This window comes from Haematobia irritans, chromosome 2, assembly GCF_050003625.1.
Source record: "Haematobia irritans isolate KBUSLIRL chromosome 2, ASM5000362v1, whole genome shotgun sequence".
NCBI classification, from domain to species: domain Eukaryota; kingdom Metazoa; phylum Arthropoda; class Insecta; order Diptera; family Muscidae; genus Haematobia; species Haematobia irritans.
In genome coordinates this window covers 79,601,559-79,626,549 of record NC_134398.1, presented here as the reverse complement: position 1 = coordinate 79,626,549, position 24,991 = coordinate 79,601,559, and the positions used below count along the sequence as shown (strand labels likewise).

At 36.1% G+C, this 24,991-nt stretch overlaps 1 protein-coding gene across 1 annotated transcript; it reads left to right on the top strand.

Moving 5' to 3' along the window:
- The first annotated feature begins 9,314 nt into the window (after positions 1-9,314).
- On the top strand, positions 9,315-11,347 carry LOC142224687 (uncharacterized). Its single transcript, XM_075294469.1, has 3 exons — positions 9,315-9,782; positions 9,824-10,158; positions 11,182-11,347. Exons 1-3 carry the CDS (start codon positions 9,315-9,317, stop codon positions 11,345-11,347), a joined length of 969 nt encoding a protein of 322 aa, XP_075150584.1.
- The last annotated feature ends 13,644 nt before the right edge of the window (positions 11,348-24,991 follow it).

Below are 24,991 nucleotides of genomic sequence, written 5' to 3'. Positions count from 1 at the left end.
TAACGCTTGCCATCGGCACCGCAACGCTTGCCATCCTAACACCATCTTCTAAATTGTATGTAAGTACGTGGTATATATTAAATCAAAAAAAGATCGATCCAATACGTATATAATTCAGTTTGACAAAGTAGACATAAAATTTTGACAAAATTTTCTACAGAAATAAAATTTTAACAACATTTTCTATAGAAATAAAATTTTCACAAAATTTTCTATAGAAATAATAAATTTTGACAAAATATTCTATAGAAAGAAAATTTTGACAAAAATTTCTACAGAAATAAAATTTTAACAAAATTTTCTATAGAAATAAACTTTTGACAAAATTTTCTATAGAAATAAAATCTTGGTAGATTATTTGTGGCTCGAGTGGCAACCATGATTATGAACCGAATAAAATTTGAACAAAATTTTCTATAGAAATAAAATTTTGACAAAATTTTCTATAGAAATAAAATTTTGACAAAATTTTCTATGGAAATAAAATTTTGAAAATAATGAAAATTTTATTATGAACTGAATAAAATTTTAACAAAATTTTCTCTAGAAATAAAATTTTGACAAAATTTTCTATAGAAATAAAATTTTGACAAAATTTTCTATAGAAATAAAATTTTAGTAGATTATTTTTGGCTCCAGTGGTAACCATGATTATGAACCGATATGGACCAATTTTTGTGTGATTGGACCAATTTTGGTATGGTTGTTAGCGACCATATACTAACACCACGTTCCTAATTTGAACCGGATCGGATGAATTTTGCTCCTCCAAGAGGCTCCGGAGGTCAAATCTGGAGAACGTTTTATATGGGGGCTATATATAATTATGGACCGATATGGACCAATTTTTGCATGGTTGTTAGAGACCATACACTAACACCATGTACCAAATTTCAGCCGGATCGGATGAAATTTGCTTCTCTTAGAGCAATCGCAAGCCAAATTTGGGGATCCGTTTATATGGGGGCTATACGTAAAAGTGGACCGATATGGACCAATTTTTGGATGGTTGTTAGAGACCATATACCAACATCATGTACCAAATTTCAGCCGGATCGGATGAAATTTTCTTCTCTTTGAGGCTCCGTAAGCCAAATCTGTGGATCGGTTTATATGGGGGCTATATATAATTATGGACCGATGTGCACCAATTTTTGGATGGTTGTTAGAGACCATATACCAACACCATGTACCAAATTTCAGCCGGATCGGATGAAATTTGCTTCTCTTTGAGGCTCCGCAAGCCAAATCTGGGGATCGGTTTATATGGGGGCTATATATAATTATGGACCGATGTGGACCAATTTTTGCATGGTTGTTAGAGACCATATACCAATACCAATGAAATATGCTTCTGTTAGAGGCTCCACAAGCCAAATCTGAGGGTCCCTTTATATGGGGGCTATACGTAAAAGTGGACCGATATGGCCCATTTTCAATATTATCCGACCTACATCGATAACAACTACTTGTGCCAAGTTTCAAGTCGATAGCTTGTTTCGTTCGGAAGTTAGCGTGATTTCAACAGACGGACGGACGGACATGCTTAGATCGACTCAGAATTTCACCACGACCCAGAATATATATACTTTATGGGGTCTTAGAGCAATATTTCGATGTGTTACAAACGGAATGACAAAGTTAATATACCCCCATCCTATGATGGAGGGTATAATAAAGAAAAATCTTAGGCGCCGGATCATTCCCATTTTTACCACGCTGTAATACATTCTTACTATCTTTGAGAAGTGTACGAAAATTTTTTTTCGTTTTTTATGGGAATTGTACTATTTGTATGTCATTGAAATTTTACTGCCATTTAGTTCATAAAATTTTTAAGACATACTTGGAATAATGAAAAAATCGTTGGTGTGGGGAAAATTCCTTACGAAATTTCGAAGATAAACTAGAACAGAATTAAATATTAGTTCATTTGGCATCAGTTTTACAATAGACTTTTTTCTGTGTATTTGATAAGGGCAATATCACGAGATGGCAGATCCAGTTCTTTTGAGAAAGTTTAAGGAGTTTGCTGCCTTATTTGTGGAATTCGCAAGGGAAAATAGTGACATGTTCGACAGCGCATCTGGCACTACGCATACAATGTTCACAGTAGAACTTCGCAAGGAAGAGTTCAAGAGCTTGTGGACTAAAGTTAAGAACTCGTATGAGAAGTTTAACGTCGATTGTGAATGTTCTGAGGAACAGGAAAAGGAGGCGTCTGATCTTATTAAGCAATGCAGAGAGGCTTATATTACTTGTGCAGCAGGAATGGGAGAATTGTCCCAGTCATTTTTGAACAGATCTGTGCTGACGTCCACCTTTGCTTCTCCTAATCGCGCTCCTCAACAATATTCCGAAAGTAGGATTAATGATCATCGACTAAAATTACCGCCTTGCACCACGGAAGTTTTCTATGACAATTATCTCTCGCGGCCATCCTCTAGGGATATGTTTAAGGTGGTGTCTATTGACTGCCAGTCAATAACGCCAGTTGGAAAGCTCTTCTAATTACGTCAGAACACACAAGGGGAGGCATTGGAGTTTGTGAAAAAGTCCCAGTTAACTAATGATGGATTTGAGGTGGCTTGGAACAACTTAAAGACATATATGAAAATAAAAGGATATTGGTAAATAGCCAGCTAAAAATTCTTTTTAATCTTATTCCTGTCAGGTCAGAATCAGCTCATGAGATAAGAAAACTTCAAAGGGAAATGAATAATTGTATCACATCCTTGATGTTACATGAGATATGTATTGATAGTTGGGATCCTATATTCATATTTTTGTGCTCGACAAAGCTCCCTGTGACTACACTATCCCTGTGGGAACAAACGGTGAGGGATAAGACTGAAATCTCTAGATGGGAGGATTTGGATAATTTTTTGACCGCACGGTTCCAATCGTTGGAAACAGTATTTGATTTTACCAATATTGAAGTTCCGGAGACCTCGGGAAAATTGGAGCGAACTCAGCCTGTACATAGGAAAGTTCAAATGTACCAGGCAAGTACACAGAGAATCACCTGCTTCGCCTGCTCGCAGGATCATTATCTGAAGTCCTGCGACAAGTTTTTGAAAATGAGAACAACGTTTTCTGGTGGTCAAGAGAAACAATTTATGTCTCAATTGCTTCAGCAGCAATCACAGATTGTAGCAATGTTCGAGCAAACTTAGTTGTGGGAAATGCAATTCGAGACACAATTCATTACTACATAGGGACCCTCGAGTATCTTTAAGTACGGAGGTAGCGGATATTGATGGAGATTGTCCGACTTCTAGTCAAGGTGTGACTACTGAGCAGCAGATTCAGAGTTGTTTTGCTATGTCTTCTAAGCTCGTACTACTGGCTACGGCTGTAGTAAACCTTGATGTCAATGGAATTGTTTTCACGGCTAGGGCATTGCTTGACTCAGGATCCCAAGCTTCCTTCATATCGGAAAGATTACAAAGACGAGTTGGTATACAGACTACAAAGGTAAATGCGAGGATTTCGGGATTGAATAATGCTTTGGCAGGGTTGACCCACAAGTCAGGCGGTGAAAGGGGTGTAAAAGTTGAAGTAAATGCATTAGTATTGCCTCAACTTACAGGAAAACTGCCAAGTTCAACGGTTTCTATTCCTGAGCAATACTCCTTTGGTGATATGCAACTTGCAGTTCCACATTTTGGGAAGAGTGATCAGGTTGATATATTGATTGGGGCAGACGTTTATCTACAAATTATTTTGGAGGGAGACCAACGGAATGTTCTTGGGTCACTTGTTGCTCAAAATACGACCGGGCAAATTGATAAATCCACGAGTGGTTTGATAACTCTCGTTTCGTTTTGTACTGAAATGTGTTTAAATCACTAACTGGAAAATTTTTGGAAATTAGAGGAGCCTCCAAGAGTGTCTTCAATGACGGTAGAAGAGGAATATTGTGAGGAGTTGTATAGAAATACGACTAGGAGGTCGGATACTGGTAGATTTGTAGTGTGTCTGCCATTTAGACCTCAATATGCAGAGGGAATTGGTTTGGCATTGTCACGGTCTAAAGCGGTCAGACTAGGCTGTCCATTACATCTCTTTTAAAGAGAACATGTTCTCTTTTTGTGTTCGTATCTTTTTGTTCACTCTCTTTTTTTTTGGCGCCGTATTTTTATGTCCAACAGTGCTCTTTATGTACTCTATGTAAAAAAAAAAAAAACAAAACAAAAATCCTAGATTGATGGAATTTTATTAATTGTAGGAATTCGCCACAATTGTTCGCCACTAATCGTTTACTGGGTTAAATCTGTTGACAAATTAAAGGCCGGAACACAATTGCGACGTTTCGACGTACCTCGTAAAAATTAGAAATATATGTAATTGAACGTACGACGTAACTACGCCAATACGTTGTCGTCGTCAATTGTGGGCGAGTTCATAGGAACATGTGTGTTTTATTTTTGACAGCGTATTTTTGAATTTATTCTGTTTATTTTTTAAGAAAATGTGATTCTTTTTGTTTTTTATTGTTTTATTATACCATTCACCACTACTGTGGTACAGGGTATAATAAGTTTGTGCATTTGTATGTAACGCCAAGAAATTGTGGTCATAGACCCATCTTTTAGTATACCGATCGGCTTAGAATTAAATTCTGAGTCGATTTAGCGATGTCCGTCTGTCTGTCCGTCTGTCTGTATATGTAATTTTGTGCACAAAGTACAGCTCGTAATTTAAGTCCGATTGTCCTCAAATTTGGCATAGAGCCGTTTCTTGGGACAGAGACAATCGCTATTGGTTTTGGAAAAAATCGGTTCAGATTTAGATATAGCTGCCATATATATTTATCCCCGATTTGGTCATAGTTAGCGTGTTTATCAACCGATTTTCTTGAAATATCGTACATCCAAATATTTTATGAATCTCGAAAATCTTGCAAAATATCAGCCAAATCGGTTCAGATTTAGATATAGCTCCCATATATATCTTTCGTCCGATTTACACTCATATGACCAAAGAGGCCAAAATTTACTACCGATCTTCGTGAAATTTTGCACAGAGGGTAGAATTGACATTCTACCAATGCTTGGTTAATTTGATTGAAATCGGTTCAAATTTAGATATAGCTCCCATATATATCTTTCGTCCGATTTTAACTTTAAGAGTTTTGCAGTGATTTTCTTCAAATTTTGCACAAGGGGTACGTTTAATAGTATCGTTAAGTGTGTCAAATTTTGTTATAATCGGTTCAGATTTAGATATAGCTCACATATATACACTGTTAGAAAAATATGTTTTTCATATGTTCCGATATAAACAAAATGTGTTTCGGGCACGATTTTAAACCACAATATATTTAAGTGCGAACATGTAATGTTCCTGAACTAACACTAAATGTTTGGGACATCTATGTTAATATGTTAGAATATATTATGTTTGGGGCATGAATGTTTCATAAAAATCATATGTGTGAATACAAACATATATAAATTTACAAATTTCGACTAAACATACATATGTTGTGATATTTTATTCAAAGCGACAGAGAGAGTATAGAGAGAAATAGAGATGGAAACCGGGAGAGTTGACGAAAGATATCAATATAACACAGCAAAAGAGTCAAAAGAGAACAATTTCTGTGAAACCGCTTGTATGTTATTTCGGAAAACTGTTTTATGATAAGGCCAAAAATTTGATATGTTTAAGTCTAAATATTATTTAATTTGAATAAAGAGAATATACATTCTGAACCAAGAGAATAAACATTTGAAAAACAAACAGCTTATGTTTTCGCCTTGAGAGCAGCATTTTATGTATGTGTGGACATGTGTTTTGTTTATCATTTTGGCATTATGGGCACAATTTTTTTCTTGGTTCGTTAAAAGAAATCAGGGGTCTTCATAAAAATAACGAAAGGGCACTATACTCTTTTTAGAGTTGGGACAGTAAAATGAAATAAGGAGGAAATAGTGAAAAATTACACAGTAAAATTTAAAAAAACAAACTTTAGTTCCTCTTTATTAAAAAGTAGTCCACGAGGAGTTGACGGACACCATCAAATATAAAAGCGGGCATTAAGTTCGAGTTTTACAGCTAAAACAATTTAAAAAGTTTATTTTCTTTAAAATGAATTATTAAAGAAAAATAAAAGGAATTTTAGAGCGATGGTGTTAAATGCTAGTAAAAAACTGTTCACTCCTAAATAAATTTATGTTTATATTATAAAATTATGTATGTATGTTTATACTCGACTCCACGTTCTTCTTTTGTTAGTTTTTGAATTCCTTCCAAATTTTAAAGTTTTGTACAAAAACAGTTTTTTATTACAAGATTGTTATTTTTGCAATAAAAAATAATATTTTATCCAAAAATCAGTCAATTTCGTTTATATCAAGCACTGTTACTGACTATAAATATTTAATAACGCACATTTCGAAGTTTCATTTAAAAAAAATTAATATAGTATAAATATAAATGTGTAAATTAAAAAAAAAAATGTTCGGTCGGAGCAGGGATTGAACCCACGACCCTTTGCATGCAAGGCAGACATGCTAACCACTGCTCCACGTGGCAAACAAATGTATGTTTCTGTTAAATAATGTTATGTTTGCATAGGCTCGTGGGCGCTGCAAACTATGCTATATAAATGTAACTTAAAACGATAATTATCTACTGGTGACTATAACAGCTACGTAGCCCATTGGATAGTGTGTTGGCTTACAAACTGTATGGTCCTCGGTTCGATTCTCCGTGCAGGCGAAAGGTAAAATTTAAAAAATTTATAAAAGTGAATAATTTCTTCAACATTATTTGTATTACAGAGAAAGGTGCCAATAACTAAAAAAATTCGTGGAAGTGAAAATTACGAGTATGTTAGGGAATGAGCACAATCGTGTTTGGGAAAAATTCTTCCAAGCATATAATATTTTTGGCTCAAAATGCTTCCAAACATATAATATGTTCACATAAAACAAACATATTAATGTTTCGGCAGTATGCAATAATATATGTGCTTCCTGCAAAATATGTTTGGAACATATGTTAAAGAAGCGATTTTTTTTGAGGGTGTATCTTTCGCCCGATTTGGACTTATATGGTCTCAAAAGCCAGAGTTTTGCCCTGACTTACTTCAAATTTTGCACAAGCGGTACTCTATTGTATGTGCTAAATATGGTATTGTATGTGCTAAATATGGTCAAAATCGATTCAGATTTAGATATAGCTCCCATATATATCTTTCATCCGATTTGAACTTATATGGCCTCAAAATCCAGGGTATTGCCGTGATTTGCTTCAAATTTCGTACAAGGAGTACGTTTAGTAGTATCGGTAATTGTGGCAAATTTGGTTGAAATCGGTTCAGATTTAGATATGGCTCCCATAGATATCTTCCGTCCGATTTGCACTCATATGACCAGGGTGCCAAAGTTATACTCCCATTTACGTGAAATTTCGCATAGATAGCAGAATTATTATACTAACTATACATGTCAAATTTAGTCAAAATCGGTTCAGATTATAAAGGGTGATTTGTTAAGAGCTTGATAACTTTTTTTAAAAAAAAAACGCCTAAAATTTGCAAAATCTCATCGGTTCTTTATTTGAAACGTTAGATTGGTCCATGACATTTACTTTTTGAAGATAATTTCATTTAAATGTTGACCGCGGCTGCGTCTTAGGTGGTCCATTCGGAAAGTCCAATTTTGGGCAACTTTTTCGAGCATTTCGGCCGGAATAGCCCGAATTTCTTCGGAAATGTTGTCTTCCAAAGCTGGAATAGTTGCTGGCTTATTTCTGTAGACTTTAGACTTGACGTAGCCCCACAAAAAATAGTCTAAAGGCGTCAAATCGCATGATCTTGGTGGCCAACTTACCGGTCCATTTCTTGAGATGAATTGTTCTCCGAAGTTTTCCCTCAAAATGGCCATAGAATCGCGAGCTGTGTGGCATGTAGCGCCATCTTGTTGAAACCACATGTCAACCAAGTTCAGTTCTTCCATTTTTGGCAACAAAAAGTTTGTTAGCATCGAACGATAGCGATCGCCATTCACCGTAACGTTGCGTCCAACAGCATCTTTGAAAAAATACGGTCCAATGATTCCACCAGCGTACAAACCACACCAAACAGTGCATTTTTCGGGATGCATGGGCAGTTCTTGAACGGCTTCTGGTTGCTCTTCACTCCAAATGCGGCAATTTTGCTTATTTACGTAGCCATTCAACCAGAAATGAGCCTCATCGCTGAACAAAATTTGTCGATAAAAAAGCGGATTTTCTGCCAACTTTTCTAGTAATAAAATTCAATGATTTGCAAGCGTTGCTCGTTAGTAAGTCTATTCATGATGAAATGTCAAAGCATACTGAGCATCTTTCTCTTTGATACCATGTCTGAAATCCCACGTGATCTGTCAAATACTAATGCATGAAAATCCTAACCTCAAAAGAATCACCCTTTATATAGCTCCCATATATACTACACCAGAGTTGGGGAAATATGGTAGACTGTTACACATTTTAGGCCCATTTTCAATGGAAGTTTCCTCCAATTAACTGGATAGCGTTAGCGAATTTAAATTTTAATTCTAGAGATTTTGTAGAAGTAAAAAAATTGTCTCCTTTATATAGCTTTCAGCAAATGTGAAGTAGTTGAGATGGTAACACAAATTTTGGCCTATATAGGGGTGAAGGGTTTAATATAGTCGGCCCCGCCCGACTTTAGACTTTTCTTACTTGTTATATATTTATTTCGTTGTTTCTATCATTAGAAACTATTATTATTTCAATTTTAACATCAATAAAATTATTAATTATTTAATAAAGAATTTTTTATTGTAAACTCTTTTTTAGTTAAAATGTTCTCTTTTTTTAAAGCGAAAGTTCTCTTTTGAAAATTATCCATGTGGAAACCCTAGGTCAGACAATTTCTCCGAAATGAGGCTTCTTTGTTGAGGAAACCGGATCTCAAAGTTATGTATGATGCAGTAGTAAAGGAATACGAATCCTTGGGGCAAATGGCAAGGTTGGAAGGGCCTAATGAACAAGTGTCGGAATGTTTCTATTTGCCTCATCACGCAGTTATAAAACCTGAAATGATCTCAACTAAGTTGAGATTGTATTCAATACCTCCTGTCTTACTTTAACGGGTCTAAGTCTGAACGATGTATTATATCCCGGACCTGTTTTACAAAATGATCTGATATTATTAATTATAAGATGGAGGTTTTTCCGGTATGTAATGGTGATATCGAGAAGATGTATCGTCAGTTTCTGCTCGATGACCGGCAACGAGATTTCAGAGGATAATATGTCGACAAGACCCCAATCAAGATATACAGGATTTTGAAATGAAAACAGTTACATTTGGTGTAAACTGTGCGCCCTCTCTAGCCATTAGAAGTTTACTGCAGCTTGCTTCTGAGGTGGACAAGGAATTCCCTTTGGCAACAAAGATATTGAGGGAAATGATGTATGTCGACGAAGTGCTTGCCCGTGCACATGATCTAGATTTGGCTTTACAAGCCCGAGAACAGTTGAGATCCGCGCTGGCATCAGCGGGATTTTCTTTGAGAAAATGGACGGCAAATGATGAAAAAATATTAAAGGATCTGCCTGGAGAGCATCTTCTTACGGAAAATTTTTTGGAGATTGAAGATGAAAGTAAGGCCAAAGCCTTAGGAATTAGATGGAATGCGAAAAGTGACACCTTTTATTTTTCGGTAAAACCTATAGGTTGTAGGAGGGGTGATTTTACGAAACGAGAAGAGCTGTCCATAATTGCGACACTATTCGATCCAGCTGGCTGGTTGGGACATGTAATTGTGGTAGCGAACATGTTATTATATGGCTTGAGAAGACTGGACGGGATGAACGTTTGACTGAGGCAAGTAGTCATCGGTGGATTCAGTTTATTACTGATTATGATATTCTGAACGGCGTGAAACTGGAACGCTGGATTGGATTTGAACCACGTTGTAATGTTGAGATTCATGGCTTTTCGGACGCTTCTGAAAGGGCTTATAGGGCATGTGTTTATTCGAGAGTAATATCCTTTGATGGTGTTGTTCAGACTAATTTGCTAATTACAAAATCTAGAGTTGCCCCTTTGAAGGCTATTTCATTACCGAGGTTGGAATTATGTGGTGCACTTTTGCTTGCAGCATTAATAGAGTCGCTGAGAACGGATTTGAGGTTGGATAATAAGGATACTATTTTTTTTTTTGTTGGAGCGATTCTACAATAATCCTCGCGTGACTTCAGAAACTACCGTCTTCGTGGACGACATTTGTTGCGAACAGAGTTTCTAAGATTGTGAATTTGGTCGGAAAGGAATGTTGGAGACATGTTAGATCGGAGCATAACCCGGCAGATATTATTAGCAGAGGTGTTCGGCCTCGAGAACTTATAGGGAGTATTTTATGGTGGTATGGACCTTCGTGGATGAAGCTTTCGTCAGGTGACTGGCAAGTTCAATCTAGGAATGAATTTCATACCATTGATGAAGGTCGTGATATTAGATCGTTTTTTGCATATATTACGAATTTTGAGGACTCGCTCCTGAGGTTTTCTATATGTGTATCGATTTATCGCGTTGCTAAGGAAGAAATCTTCCTCGACTTTCGAAATGCAGCTTCAAGTGGTTAAAATAAAGCGGGCTATTTTTGCTCAAAAGCATATTTTCCTGAGGAGTATTTTAGTCTGACCAATGGTTATCCTCTGCGTAAGACAAGCAGCTTATGGAATCTAAATCCCTTTGTTGATGGGGAGGGTCTCTTGCGAGTTAGAAGCCGATTGTCCAATGCAAACTTTCTTCCTTTTAATGAGAGACATCCGGTTATTTTACCATATAATTGTCAATTTTCACGACTTTTGACATGTTTTATTCATCAAGTCACGTTACATGGAGGAAATCAGTTAATTTTAAGGGTTCTCCGATCAGAATTCTGGATTCCAGGGCTAAGAACATGATAAGATATGTATGTCATAGGACATTGCAGAGTGTGTAAAATATTCGCGAAAAGGTCAAAGGAACAAATTATGGCCTCCTTGCCGGTGGCTCGGACAATTATTGATAGGACTTTCACGCGGACGTGTGTTGATTTCGCCAGGCCTTATGACATAAAACCCCGCTGCGGCGCCTCATATGGGAGGTCTATGGGAGGCAGGAGTTAGGTCCTTTAAGCACCATTTCAGAAGAACTTCCTGTAATTTAAGATATACATTCGAAGAGTTTTCAACCCTATTGGCTCGAGTTGGATCCTGCTTCAATTCAAGACCACTTTGTCCCTTATCGGAGGACGTTGATTGCGTTGTTGGGCTTACCCCAGGTCACTTTTTGATCGGTGGTCCACTATTGTCACCACCAGAACCACAGATATAAGATACTCCAATTACTATAGTAAATAGGTGGCAACGAGTTAAGGCCCTCAATCAACATTTATGTACGCGGTGGAAAGATGAGTATATAAATGAGATAGTTAAAAGGAATAAGTGGAAAATAGGGGAATCAAACTTGAAAGTCGATGATATGATTGTTGTTCGTGACGATAATTTACCTCCTAACGAGTGGAGAGTAGGGAGAGTATCAAAAGTTTTTCCTGGTGTGGATGGAAAGGTCAGAGATGTCGAAATCCGAACGGCTCGTGGCCCGTTAGTTAGGCCAGTTGTAAAACTTGTCTGTCTTCCTGTTTATTAAAAATCACCTTCGTTTGTAATTTTAAGAAACCTATTTTTTCTGTCTCTCTCTTCTCCTTAGAATCTTGGTTAAGGCAAAAAGATATCTACCGGAAAATCGCGAAAACAAACAAAAAATTGTGTGCCGTGTATGTCTTAAGGATCGTTATGGATTACTTTGAACGCATGCGAATTGTTTCTATTTACCGACACTGTTCTGGCTGTCTATGATCGTAACTGGCGTACGTGCACCAGTGAAGGACGTTGTCAAAAAGGTGGTGACATGCACCACACTTTGCTTCATAAAGCTGGACCTCGTTCGTTCAATAAAGATTTAAAAAGTGTCGTTAAGAGGTTAGGACCTCGTTCGTCCAAACCTCACGACACAGAAATAGTTCGTCTGATACCACCATCAGAAATGGACCTAGTTCGTCCAGATCCAACTCTGGGCTCGGACCTCGTTCGTCCGATGCCATTGGCAAAAATGGACCTAGTTCGTCCAATCGCTTCTCTATGGCTGGACCAAGTTCGGCCACAAAACAAAGGCATAGGCGCTCCAGCACGTATTTTGAGGAGGTGAATCCTTCTCGTTCGTCGGAAGTCAATCGACGCAACAAAAAATTGTCCCAGCAAGTTGTTCCGTTTAAATCCCGAGAAGTAATGAGAAATCAATCGATGCGTAGCTCGGATGCGTTCTCCCCATCACATTATATTCAGGAATCCATTATGCTCCGACCGACGGCAATTGTGAAAATTATTGTTGGAGATCGTTAAGTTGAGGAAAGGGCCATAATTGATCCTGTGTCTGAAAGAACTATAATAGATAAGTCTTTAGTGCGACGAATTGGAAAACAAATGCCAAAGTTTGGGAATCAGTGGAAGTGTTATTTACAGGATGTCATGGAATGAGTAGTACCATCGGAACGTACGCCGAGGTTCGAAAAAGGTTTTCTATAGTTACTCCTAACAAGTCAATACACACCCAGAGAAGGAATATGATCACCTCAAACATGTTTTAAGAGCAAAATGTTATTCTTGGGTGGTGACCATGCAACATGGTTTTCGCAACCATGTTATTTTCTAGGAAATCATGTATCTGATTTCGGCAAGCAGGTTATATTTGACGAGAAAATAACATTTTAGTGACAAACATGTTACATGGTCACCATACAAAAATAACATTTTGCTCTTGAAACATGTTTGAGGTGATCATATTCCTTCTCTGCGTGCAGCCTCAGATCGTTGATCAACAAGTTTGACTATTAACGCTGTGACTGTGTCTCAAGTGTTGTTGGTAGCTTCAGCAGTGCTCCGCCGGTGCTTTGTAAAAATACCCCAACTAGCATACGATTAAACATGTAGTGTTCCAAAAATAGACCGATATAAGTATTCTATTTTGACATACATATGCGTTTATATGTCCAAAAGAACTCTAATTTTAAATTTTGATACGACTCGAGGACAAATCTCAGAACTCTACATTTTAATTTCAGGCCAATAAATTAAAATAACACACAAGACTATACATTCAAATCGATGATTTGAGTTTGGCAAAGGAAACGAGATATGCTTGCAAATTTGTTTAGGCAGTAGCCGACTACCAAACCTTTTTTCAGAAGGTTCAAGTGTAGTTCACTTTGGGTTGGGTGAATTACCCGATTTTATTCTGACAATTGGTTGATAGTTTTGCTACACTTTGAATGGCCTGAAATCCAGTACTTCGTTTTTCGATGTTCGATTAAAAACCCCAATCGAATCTAATTTGTCGAAATATTTCTTTTGTTACGAAGATATGAAAGTTTTTTAAAAAAATGTCGAGCAAAATTTATACAACTCCGGCTCCGACTCCATTAAATCTTCAGACTCCGACTCCAAGACTCCGATGTGTATACAACTTTTTTCTAATTTTTGGTTCACGTCCTTAAAGAAAGAAAAAAATTACACAAATATGGAACATTTAACCACATTAAGCAAAATTTATCTAAAATCAACAAATTTTCATGAACTAAAATAAAGCTAAGTTGAAATTAGCGCTCCCTTTTTTGTGTGTGCCGACCACACTCTATGTTATCAAACAAACAAAGTTGACTGATACAATATCCAAAAGTTTTAAGTTTATTAACAACTATTATTACCCTGCAAAAAAAAGCGTCGCCAAAAAAGTAGTGAAAATGTTCTTTTCTTATCCGGAAGTGGTGCAAAATTGGCGCAGAAGCGATGAATTTATAGGATGGATGTGCACTATTTTAGCAGCCGTTGCACTGAATTTGAATCACTTTTTAGGGTGTGATCTGAATTCAGTATTTTGGATGTTAATTAAAAAATTTTGTGATATTTTGCCAAATAAAAAATTTTGTATAATTTTTTATGATTTTTAATGAATCAAATATTTTCAAAAATTCGCAATTTTTCTTGGATGGATTTAGCATTTTTATCGACAAAATTTTAATAATTTGTCCAATTTTATTTATTGTTACTCCGTTTTTAATCTATTTGAAACAAGGAAAGTTAAAATTCCCCATTAAAAATATGAAACAAGCGAGTTATAACAATTTTAATTAATGGAACTTCCTGTGTTGTTAAAATAAAGAACATATTTGGGAGGACATTTTTGGAAGTTCTTTAAAGGTTGTGCCTTTAGAAGAACTTCCAATTTTTTTTTTTTAGAAGAACTTCCAATTTTTTGTTTTATGTTAACAAAAAATGATACCTGTAGTTAATTTTTTTAACTACCGAACCCGTTATTATATAGGTCGAAGAATAAAAGCATCTTCCACAGATGTTTCAATGTACAACAATCTGCAACGTAGAGTAGCTACAGTGCAAAAAAGTGTTTCATTTTGTTCTTGTGATGGGCTACACCCCGTCAATAAAACGGGTACATTTAGGGTAGTTTGCACTAGATTTTCCTATCGAAGAAAACCATTTGGATTTATGGAGGGAATGTGTAATATATGCAAGACATTTTATATCAATCGAAATCTTGATAACAATCGTCCCGGCCTAAATTTCTTACTTATTTTCCAATTTCATTGTAAAATGTTAAAAAAAAATCGCACCCACTGTGAGTACGTCCACACTACAATGGCTAGAATAAACATCAAAACGAGATATCATGAGTTGGATTCCTCCTGTCGAATTTTTCAAATTAAATTTGAAATCACCGCATTGTTCATAATCAATATATGTCGTTTATCTGTAGTTATATTTCTAGGGATATCTTTAGCTGTTTAGTTGCATTCACTCTTATAGTGTGTCCATTTTTATGGTAATATTTGCATTTCCACGGACGATTACCACTCCGCCCACAATATCCATTTGGGTATGAAACGAACTATAAAAACTTTATGATCCTTTCGTTTCTTTTTTTGTTCCGTTTCATGAGGTTGATTTTAGGTTGGGGTTTGTTTCCGCCATAAAATTGACTAAACCCTGGTGAATTTATAGTAAAGTCACTGGCTAATGACTCCAACTAACTTTATGTGTCTGGCAAAATGTTTCGATAAATTTTGTATCGTTTTTTTCCCATTCACTTCTCCTGATGGTGCTGTCCTTCCGTGTTGGCTCCAAATGGTGTGGCATACAGCATCAAACCAGCAAAAAAAAAGTGCCAAAAACATTGGAAATCTGAAAAAGGCGCTAAGGAACAGAACATGACAAACTAGCTGCATTCGGCACAACGAGTTTGGCGAAGTGACATGCTCGTCGAATAAAATGTTAGCGAATTGTTTATGGTTATATCTTGATTCAAAGTAATCGGAGCTGTAAAAGCGGAAGTTCATTATTGTTAGTGATTAATGACGACAATGTTTAAGCGGATCCTTCTCCTACTGCATTGGCATACAAGTTGCCGTCGTCGGTCTTGCCATCAGTCAGTTTTTGGGTTCATGCGATGCAGTTTCTATTCGGTTATTCAAAGACATCGAGAAAGTTTACAAGACAGAGCCATTTTGTTGACTTGATGGTGCCGTCACTGCGCAAAAAGCGCCATTAAATGGTTCATTAAATTGTTGTGATATATATTTTTATGTTCGTTTTCATCTATTCCGCAGAGGATGACAGGACAATGGCTCGAAAATAAATATTTGAAAAGAACTAAACAACAATGGAAAACATACGGAAGATATAAGTCGCTATTAAAGGTTCACTGCCTCATCTTCCGTTTATGGGAAAGGACAGTCGTCCGCAGCAACCTATTTGGTTCCTTTGGTCATCATGCATGAATGAATTGAAGTTCTCGAAGGAAGTTCATGATTCCGATAATTATGATAATCAGATACAATGTGTATTGGTCACAGTTGCAAGATTTCATTAGACCTTTCTTAACTTGTTTATATTAGCACATACCGTATGTGAAATTAAGTCACAATTGTCATGGATTGCTACGTAGTACGTACACACAGAGAAGAAATACTTTTGTATGATCACACTCAAAAAAAAAAAAAATAACGTGCACCCTATATTGCTCTGAAGACAATTTAATTCTAATTTACTTCATGGCATTATTATGTTTTGAGAATTTTTCATAACTTTAATAATTTTTTGTGTAGGTTAGTTAAATGCATTAAAAACGGGGAAAAATTATACACAAATGAATTATAAACATTTACTAAATTCGTGTCTCCCGCAAAATAGTTTTTTTTTTAATTTGTAAATTTTACCAGTAATGCTCCCATCTAGAATTTCGCATGGTACTCAAGACATTTTTGCAATTTTAAAATTCAATTTTTTTATAGAATTTTTCGAAAAGCGTTTACCTATTTTTGTAAAATCGGCATGACATAATACAGTTTAGTTAAAATATTCTAAAATTAATTACAGTTTTCTCGTGGGTTCAATGTTTTTTGAGTGCTTTATTCTGATTAATGTCGAAAGCATTTATTTAATTGTGTCAAATGGCAGCTGTTTTTGCCTTCTCAAAAATTATTTTACGCTCCTAAGGTGGGTACTATTTTCGGTTTTTTCACCAATACACTAAATAACAAGTATATACGGACGTAAGTTCGGCCAGGCCGAATCTTATGGACCCTCCTCCATGGAGGAACTTCTATGAAAGACGGTCATCCACAATCGAATTACTTGGGTTGTGGTATCTTAAAACTTCTTAACATCGTTTTCTAAATTGTGAGTTAGTCCATACGTGGTATATATTAGACAAGAAAGGTATGTATAGGTAAGTCTACAAATAATTACGAATCGATATGGACTTTTTCACGGTACGTAGAGAGCTAGAATTGCAATATGGGGGTCGCTTATATGGAGGTTGGGAGCCACCGTGGTGCAATGGTTAGCATGCCCGCCTTGCATACACAGGGTCGTGGGTTCAAACCCAGTTTCGACCAAACACCAAAAAGTTTTTCAGCGGTGGATTATCCCACCTCAGTAATGCTGGTGACATTTCTCAGGGTTTCAAAGCTTCTCTAAGTGGTTTCACTGCAATGTGGAAAGCCGTTCGGACTCGGCTATAAAAAGGAGGTCCCTTGTCATTGAGCTTAACATAGAATCGGGCAGCACTATCACTGAGTGCTGCCCGAGAGAGAAGTTCACCACTGTGGTATCACAATGGACTGAATAGTCTAAGTGAGCCTGAAATATCGGGCTGCCACTATACCTAACCTAACCTATATGGAGGCTTATACAATTATGAACTTGATATGGACCAATTTTTGTGTGATTGGGGATCGATTTATCTGAGGACTATATATAACTATAGACCGATATAAGACTGTCATCCACAATCGAATTACTTGGGTTGTGGTATCTTAAATCGTTTTCTAAATTGTGAGTTAGTCCATACGTGGTATATATTAGACATAAAAGGTATGTATAGGTAAGTCTACAAATAATTACGAATCGATATGGACTTTTGCACGGTACGTTAGGAGCCAGAATTGAAATATGGGGGTCGCTTATATGGGGGCTATGAACTTGATATGGACCAATTTTTGTGTGATTGGGGATCGATTTATCTGAGGGCCTATAAAGGGTGATTTGTTAAGAGCTTGATAACTTTTTTTAAAAAAAAACGCATAAAATTTGCAAAATCTCATCGGTTCTTTATTTGAAACGTTAGATTGGTCCATGACATTTACTTTTTGAAGATAATTTCATTTAAATGTTGACCGCGGCTGCGTCTTAGGTGGTCCATTCGGAAAGTCCAATTTTGGGCAACTTTTTCGAGCATTTCGGCCGGAATAGCCCGAATTTCTTCGGAAATGTTGTCTTCCAAAGCTGGAATAGTTGCTGGCTTATTTCTGTAGACTTTAGACTTGACGTAGCCCCACAAAAAATAGTCTAAAGGCGTCAAATCGCATGATCTTGGTGGCCAACTTACCGGTCCATTTCTTGAGATGAATTGTTCTCCGAAGTTTTCCCTCAAAATGGCCATAGAATCGCGAGCTGTGTGGCATGTAGCGCCATCTTGTTGAAACCACATGTCAACCAAGTTCAGTTCTTCCATTTTTGGCAACAAAAAGTTTGTTAGCATCGAACGATAGCGATCGCCATTCACCGTAACGTTGCGTCCAACAGCATCTTTGAAAAAATACGGTCCAATGATTCCACCAGCGTACAAACCACACCAAACAGTGCATTTTTCGGGATGCATGGGCAGTTCTTGAACGGCTTCTGGTTGCTCTTCACTCCAAATGCGGCAATTTTGCTTATTTACGTAGCCATTCAACCAGAAATGAGCCTCATCGCTGAACAAAATTTGTCGATAAAAAAGCGGATTTTCTGCCAACTTTTCTAGGGCCCATTCACTGAAAATTCGACGTTGTGGCTCGTTAGTAAGTCTATTCATGATGAAATGTCAAAGCATACTGAGCATCTTTCTCTTTGACACCATGTCTGAAATCCCACGTGATCTGTCAAATACTAATGCATGAAAATCCTAACCTCAAAAGAATCACCCTTTATAACTATGGACCGATATGGACCTAGTTAGGCATGGTTGTTAACGGCCATATACTAGCTCAATGTACCAAATTTCAACTGACTCGGATGAAATTTGCTCCTCCAAGAGGCTCCAAAACTAAATCTCGGGATCGGTTTATATGGGGCCTATATACGATTATGGACTGATATGGACCACTTTTGGCATGGTTGTTAAATATCACCGGAGGTCAAATCTGGGGATCGGTTTATATGGGGGCTATATATAATTATGGACTTATATGAACCAACATCACGTACCAAATTTCAACCGAATCGGATGGATTTTGCTCTTCCAAGGGGCTCCGGAGGTCAAATCTGGGGATTGGTTTATATAGGGGCTATATATAATTATGGACCGATTTCGACCAATTATTGAATGCGCGCTTAAGGTCATATATTAACACCACGTTCCCAATTTCAACTGAATCAGATGAATTTGGGTCTTCCAAGAGGCTCCGAAGGTCAAATCTGGTGATCGGTTTATATGGGGGATATATATAATTATGGACCGATGTGGACCAATTTTTGCATGGTCATTAAAGACCATATATTAACACCATGTACCAAATTTCAGACGGATCGGATGAAATTTGCTTCTCTTAGAGGCTCCGCAAGCCAAATCGAGGGATCGGTTTATGTGGGGGCTATATATATTTATTGACCGATGTGGATCACTTTTTGCATAGTTGTTTGAGACCATGTGCTTACACCATGTACCTAATTTCAGCCGGATTGGATGAAATTTGCTTCTCTTAGAGGCTCCTCAAGCCAAAAAATGGGGGCTATACGTAAAAGTGGAGCGATATGGCCCATTTGCAATACCATCCGACCTACATCAATAACAACTAACAAACTTGTGCCAAATTTCAAGTCGATAGCTTCACCCAGAAAAAAGTGACCCCTTCTTTAAGTTAAAATGAACTCATTGTGAAGAAAGTTGAACTTCGTATAGCGCCAAAGACATTTTTATTTGTTTGAACGATATGATTTCCGTAGAAATTAGATAGAATGCATTCCATATGTTAGTTAACATTTGCCTATACTTATGTACCACTATACTACGGAATGAAAAAATTTAACTGAATTGAATTCATATATCGAATGATTTTATTGAACTTTTTTCATTAATTTGGACAAATCTTACATATTTGTGGTAAACGTTTTACTTCAAAATTAGAACTGCTTACCTTCGTTTTTAAATGCAGTTTTATTTATTTATATAGACACTTTTTTCAATAAAAGACATGTTTTATTAATATATTAAATATATTTATTAAGAATCAACAGAATCGAAATATTAGTTTATTATTCCACTATTTCCAATTTCCATGTAATGTTATCAACTGTAAAACGTAATTTTTATACCCACCACCATAAAATGGTGACGGGGGTATAATAAGTTTGTCATTCCGTTTGTAACACATCGAAATATCGATTTCCGACTATATAAAGTATATATATTCTTGATCAGGGAGAAATTCTAAGACGATATAAGCATGTCCGTCTGTCCGTCTGTCTGTCTGTCTGTCTGTCTGTTGTAATCACGCTACAGCCTTCAATAATGGCACTATCGTCCCCAAATTTGGCACAGATTAGTTTTTTGTTTGCAGGCAGGTCAAGTTCGAAGATGGGCTATATTGGTCCAAGTTTTGATATAGTCCCCATATAAACCGACCTCCCGATTTGGGGTCTTGGGCCTATAAAAACCGTAGTTTTTATCAGATTTGCCTGAAATTGGAAATCCAGAGGTATTTTTGGACCGTAAAGAGGTGTGTCGAAAATGGTCCGTATCGGTCCATGTTTTGGTATAGCCCCCATATAGACCGATCTCCCGATTTTGCTTCTTAGGCGTCTAGAAACAGTATTTTCTATCCGATTTGTCTGAAATTGAAAATCTAGAGGTATTTTAGGACCATAAGAAGGTGTGTCGAAAATGGTCCGTATCGGTCCATGTTTTGATATAGCCCCCATATAGACCGATCTCCCGATTTTGCTTCATGGGCGTCTAGAAACTATATTTACCATCCCATTTACCTCAAATTGGAAATCTAAAGGTATTTTGGGACCATAAAGAGGTGTGTCGAAAATGGTCCGTATCGGGCCATGTTTTGGTATAGCCCCAATATAGACCGATCTCCCGATTTTGCTTCTTAGGCGTCTAGAAACAGTATTTTCTAGCCGATTTGTCTGAAATTGAAAATCTAGAGGTATTTTAGGACCATAAGGAGGTGTGTCGAAGATGGTCCGTATCGGTCCATGTTTTTGTACAGCCCCCATATTGACCGATCTCCCGATTTTGCTTTTTGCGCGTCTAGAAACAGTATTTTCTATCCGATTTGTATGAAATTGAAAATCTAGAGGTATTTTGGGACCATAAAGAGGTGAGTCGAAAATGGTCCGTATCGGTCCATGTTTTGATATAGCCCCCATATAAACCAACCTTCCGATTTGGAGTCTTGGGCCTATAAAAACCGTAGTTTTTATCCAATTTGCCTGAAATTGGAAATATAGAGGTATTTGAGGACCATATAAAGGTGTGCCGAAAATGGTGCCCATCGGTCCATGTTTTGGTATAGCCCCCATATAGACCGATATCCCGATTTTGCTTCTAGGGCTTCTATAAACTATATTTACCATCCGATTTGCCTGAAATTGGAAATCTAGAGGTATTTGAGGACCATAAAAAGGTGTGCCGAAAATGGTGCCCATTGGTCAATTTTTTGGTATAGCCCCCATATAGACCGATCTCCCGGTTTTGCTTCTTGGGCTTCTAGAAACTATATTTACAATCCGCTTTGCCTGAATTTCTTGAGCTTCTATAAACTGTATTTATTACCCGATTTGCCTGAAATTCGAAATCTAGAGGTATTTTTAGACCACAAATAAGTGTGCCGAAATTTAGGTATATCGGTCCATTTTTTGGTATAACCCTCATATAAACTGATCTCTCGATTTTTACTTCTTGGGCGTCTAGAGACTATGTTTTCTAGCCAATTTGTTTGAAATTCTGGAGGTATTTTAAGATAACAAATACGTGAGTAGCAAATGGTACCCACTACGACGAAGAGTTTTCAAAGAAAACTATCATATTTGATTCATGGTGGTGGGTATTTAAAATTCGGCCCGGCCGAATTTACTGCTGTATATACTTGTTTTTCTTCTTCTTGTGCCTTTCACTTTCAACAAGTTGCTGCCTAACGATTTTGTCCCCATTTGACAATTTCAATGCCTACACGGATGAAAAAGACTGTTTTTCATATGTTTGGCTATAAACATTATATGTTTGGAACACAAATTTTTAAACACAATATTTTTGAGTGCAAGCATATAATGTTCATAAACTAGCATAACATGTTTGGGACATATATGTTAATATGTTACAACATATTATGTTTGGGACATAAAATGTTTGTAAATATAATATGCTTGGATGCAAACATATATTAATTTAGAAATAGCCTATAAACATATATGTGTTTAGTCGCTTGGAGCGCTATTTAACAGGGAGCGATATTGAATTAAGTTGGTGGTTGTTGCTTGTTATTACAAAATTAACATTTTATTTTTCCTTGGGCAATTGATCAGCTACTTCTTTGATCCTTACAAACTGTGTGGTCCGCTGTTCGAATCCCCGTCCGGCAAAAGGTAAAATTAAAATAAAAAAAAAATCATAAAATTGAATAATTTATACTACAATGTTTGTATTACAGAAAAAGGTGCTAAGAACTAAAAAATCTCGTGGAAGTGAGAAAGATGTGGGGGAATATACAATTAGGCAGAAACAAAATTTTGAGCATTCAGGTCGAAAACCTATGTTGTTAGCACCTATATTACCTGTTTATTTTCATAATTCATTATGATTGTAAATATATAAATAAATAAATAAAATTTTGAGCACAATATTGTTTGGGAGAATTTTTTTTAAGAATATAATATTTTTGGGTGCAAAATGCTTCCAAACATATTATATGTTCACATAATAACATATTGTTTTTTGGAAGACAACATTATTGAATTTGGATGCAAAAATACAAAATGTTTGGAACTTAGACTACCCAAACATATATTGTTTAGACCAATATGCTTTCAAACATATTATATATTGGAAGAGATCAAACATATAAATGTTTGGGCAATAGCCAAAAATGTATATGCTTGAAGCAAAATATGTTTGGGAGTATATGTTACAGAAGCGATTTTTTGTGAGGGTGTACAAATATAAAAAATCATAAACCAATTTTTTCACGAATGAATGTTACCTGATGAATGAAGGGGTTGTTATTCTGTTGGTGTTTTCTTTCTTTGTACACCATTACGAACATTGATAGACTTATTGTTTGTTGTTTAATTATACAATTATTTTTCGAGCTTTATGGACAGATATAGTTTGTTGTTTATGTTTAATAATTTTCAAAAACGAAAATTGTTCTCACTTATTTAAAATAACACATATTTTATATATTTTATTTGTTATTTATTATATTATTTTAACAATCTCTCCGTATACCATAACAACGCAATTCCAACTAAAAAACAACCCACGCGCAAACATATCGATTACACCGATGACAGGTATCGATTACAGGTAGACAAAAGAGATATAGGAAAATTTCCTATTTTCTAACAAGTATGTTTCCTTAAGTTTTGAAAGGATTGAATACTTCTTAGTACGAATGAACTAAAATATATTTCTATGTCAAGTGTTATTCGTATGTATGATAAGCTTTCTATAATAAAGGAAGTCAGAATTAACATTTTATAAGAAATTTTACTAAATTTGAGGAAACATGGTTTTAGTACGGTTTTTGTTTATTTTTACGAATGCTTTGTTATCAGTGAATAAAATTTTCTTGTTCAGTAGTAAATTCTTATACCCAGCGAAGAAAACAGCATTAGTAAAATACCATGCCTTATTCTAGTTAATGGACTATTCCTAACTGCTTTCAGTTTAGGATTTTTTTTACTGAAACAAGTAAATTTTATTATTTCACACAAAAATTTAACTGAATGGAAATAAAATGGCTAAACTAAATTGATGAACATTTTTTCCTTTAGTTTCGAAGACGCTTTTTTTTCTGGGTGTTGTTTCGTTTGGAAGTTAGTGTGATATCAACTAGAGGTGTGCACGTGACACGAAATTGTCGTGACTCACGAACATTTTCGTGATTCATGCGTGAGTCACGCTCATGACAACAGCGTGAGTGTGCGTGAGCGTGATTAACAAACCAAAATGTCGTGCGTGAGCGTGAGTCACGAAAATAATATCTTCGTGAGTGTGCGTGAGTAACGAATTACACTCACGAAAATATTCCTGCTCACCAACATAAAACGCTTAAGAGTTAAATTCAATTACAATTTTAGTGACACCTGGGATATTAAGAGTTTAATAACACTCTTGATTTTAATAATGCTCATGTTTTCATACACTTCGGTAAGGTAAATTAATCATAAAATTATTCGTGAGTCACGATATTATTCGTGCGTCACGTTATTTTTCTTGAGTCACGACGTTTTCGTGCGTGAGTACAAATTTTCTTTTCGTGAGTATGCGTGAACGTGAGTCCTACCAAAAAATATCGTGCGTGAGTATGATTTTTCAGTCGTGAGTGTGCGTGAGCGTGAGTAAACTATTACTCACGTGCACACCTCTAATATCAACAGACGGACGGACGGACATGCTCAAATCGACTCAGAATGTCACCACGACCCAGAATATATATACTTTATGGGGTCTTAGAGCAATATTTCGATGTGTTACAAATGGAATGACAAAGTTAATATACCCCCATCCTATGGTGGAGGGTATAAAAAGTGCAAAAATATATATGAAGATCCAATGTATTGGTTGCTATACATTTAGTAGTTCTAAATTATTTAATTAAAAAAAGTAACCGTGAATATAAGCTTGTTTTCAGTTTGAAAACTGAACATAATATAGTACTTACCTTTATGAAAAACAAACAATATTTTTCACTCAAATAACATATCAAAAAATTTTTTTTGGAAGGGAAATGTAAAATATTTATGATAATCGATCTGCATGTATAATATGATGTACAAAAATTAATGGAAACCCACCCACTCATAAAAAAAATAAATATGAACCTTTTATAGAGTTTTCGTCATGAAATACATATAATTTTGAAACATATTCGATTGATTTTGTAATTTTATAAAACTTTACATCAAGTAATCCGATATGGACTATTTGCAATATCATCGGACCTGCATCAATAACAACTATATATGGTAAGTAGCAACAGACGAATTGATAGACTTCGCTACATCGAATCAGAATTCCACCACGACTCAGAATATACATACTTTATGCGGCCTGAGATCAATATTTCGAAGCATTGCAAAAGGAATTCCACTTAGTCCTTCTGACGGTTGAACTGTGTACGTTTATGGGTTT

What these genes read in the sequence shown, in the direction of transcription:
- LOC142224687 (XM_075294469.1), top strand. Translation starts at nt 9,315, where the DNA reads ATGAAAACAGTTACATTTGGTGTAAACTGTGCGCCCTCTCTAGCCATT. An exon ending in CAGCTGGCTGGTTGGGACAT is followed by an intron (nt 9,783 to 9,823) that starts GTAATTGTGGTA and finishes TGGCTTGAGAAG; the next exon opens with ACTGGACGGGATGAACGTTT. An exon ending in TCGCTGAGAACGGATTTGAG is followed by an intron (nt 10,159 to 11,181) that starts GTTGGATAATAA and finishes CTGTAATTTAAG; the next exon opens with ATATACATTCGAAGAGTTTT.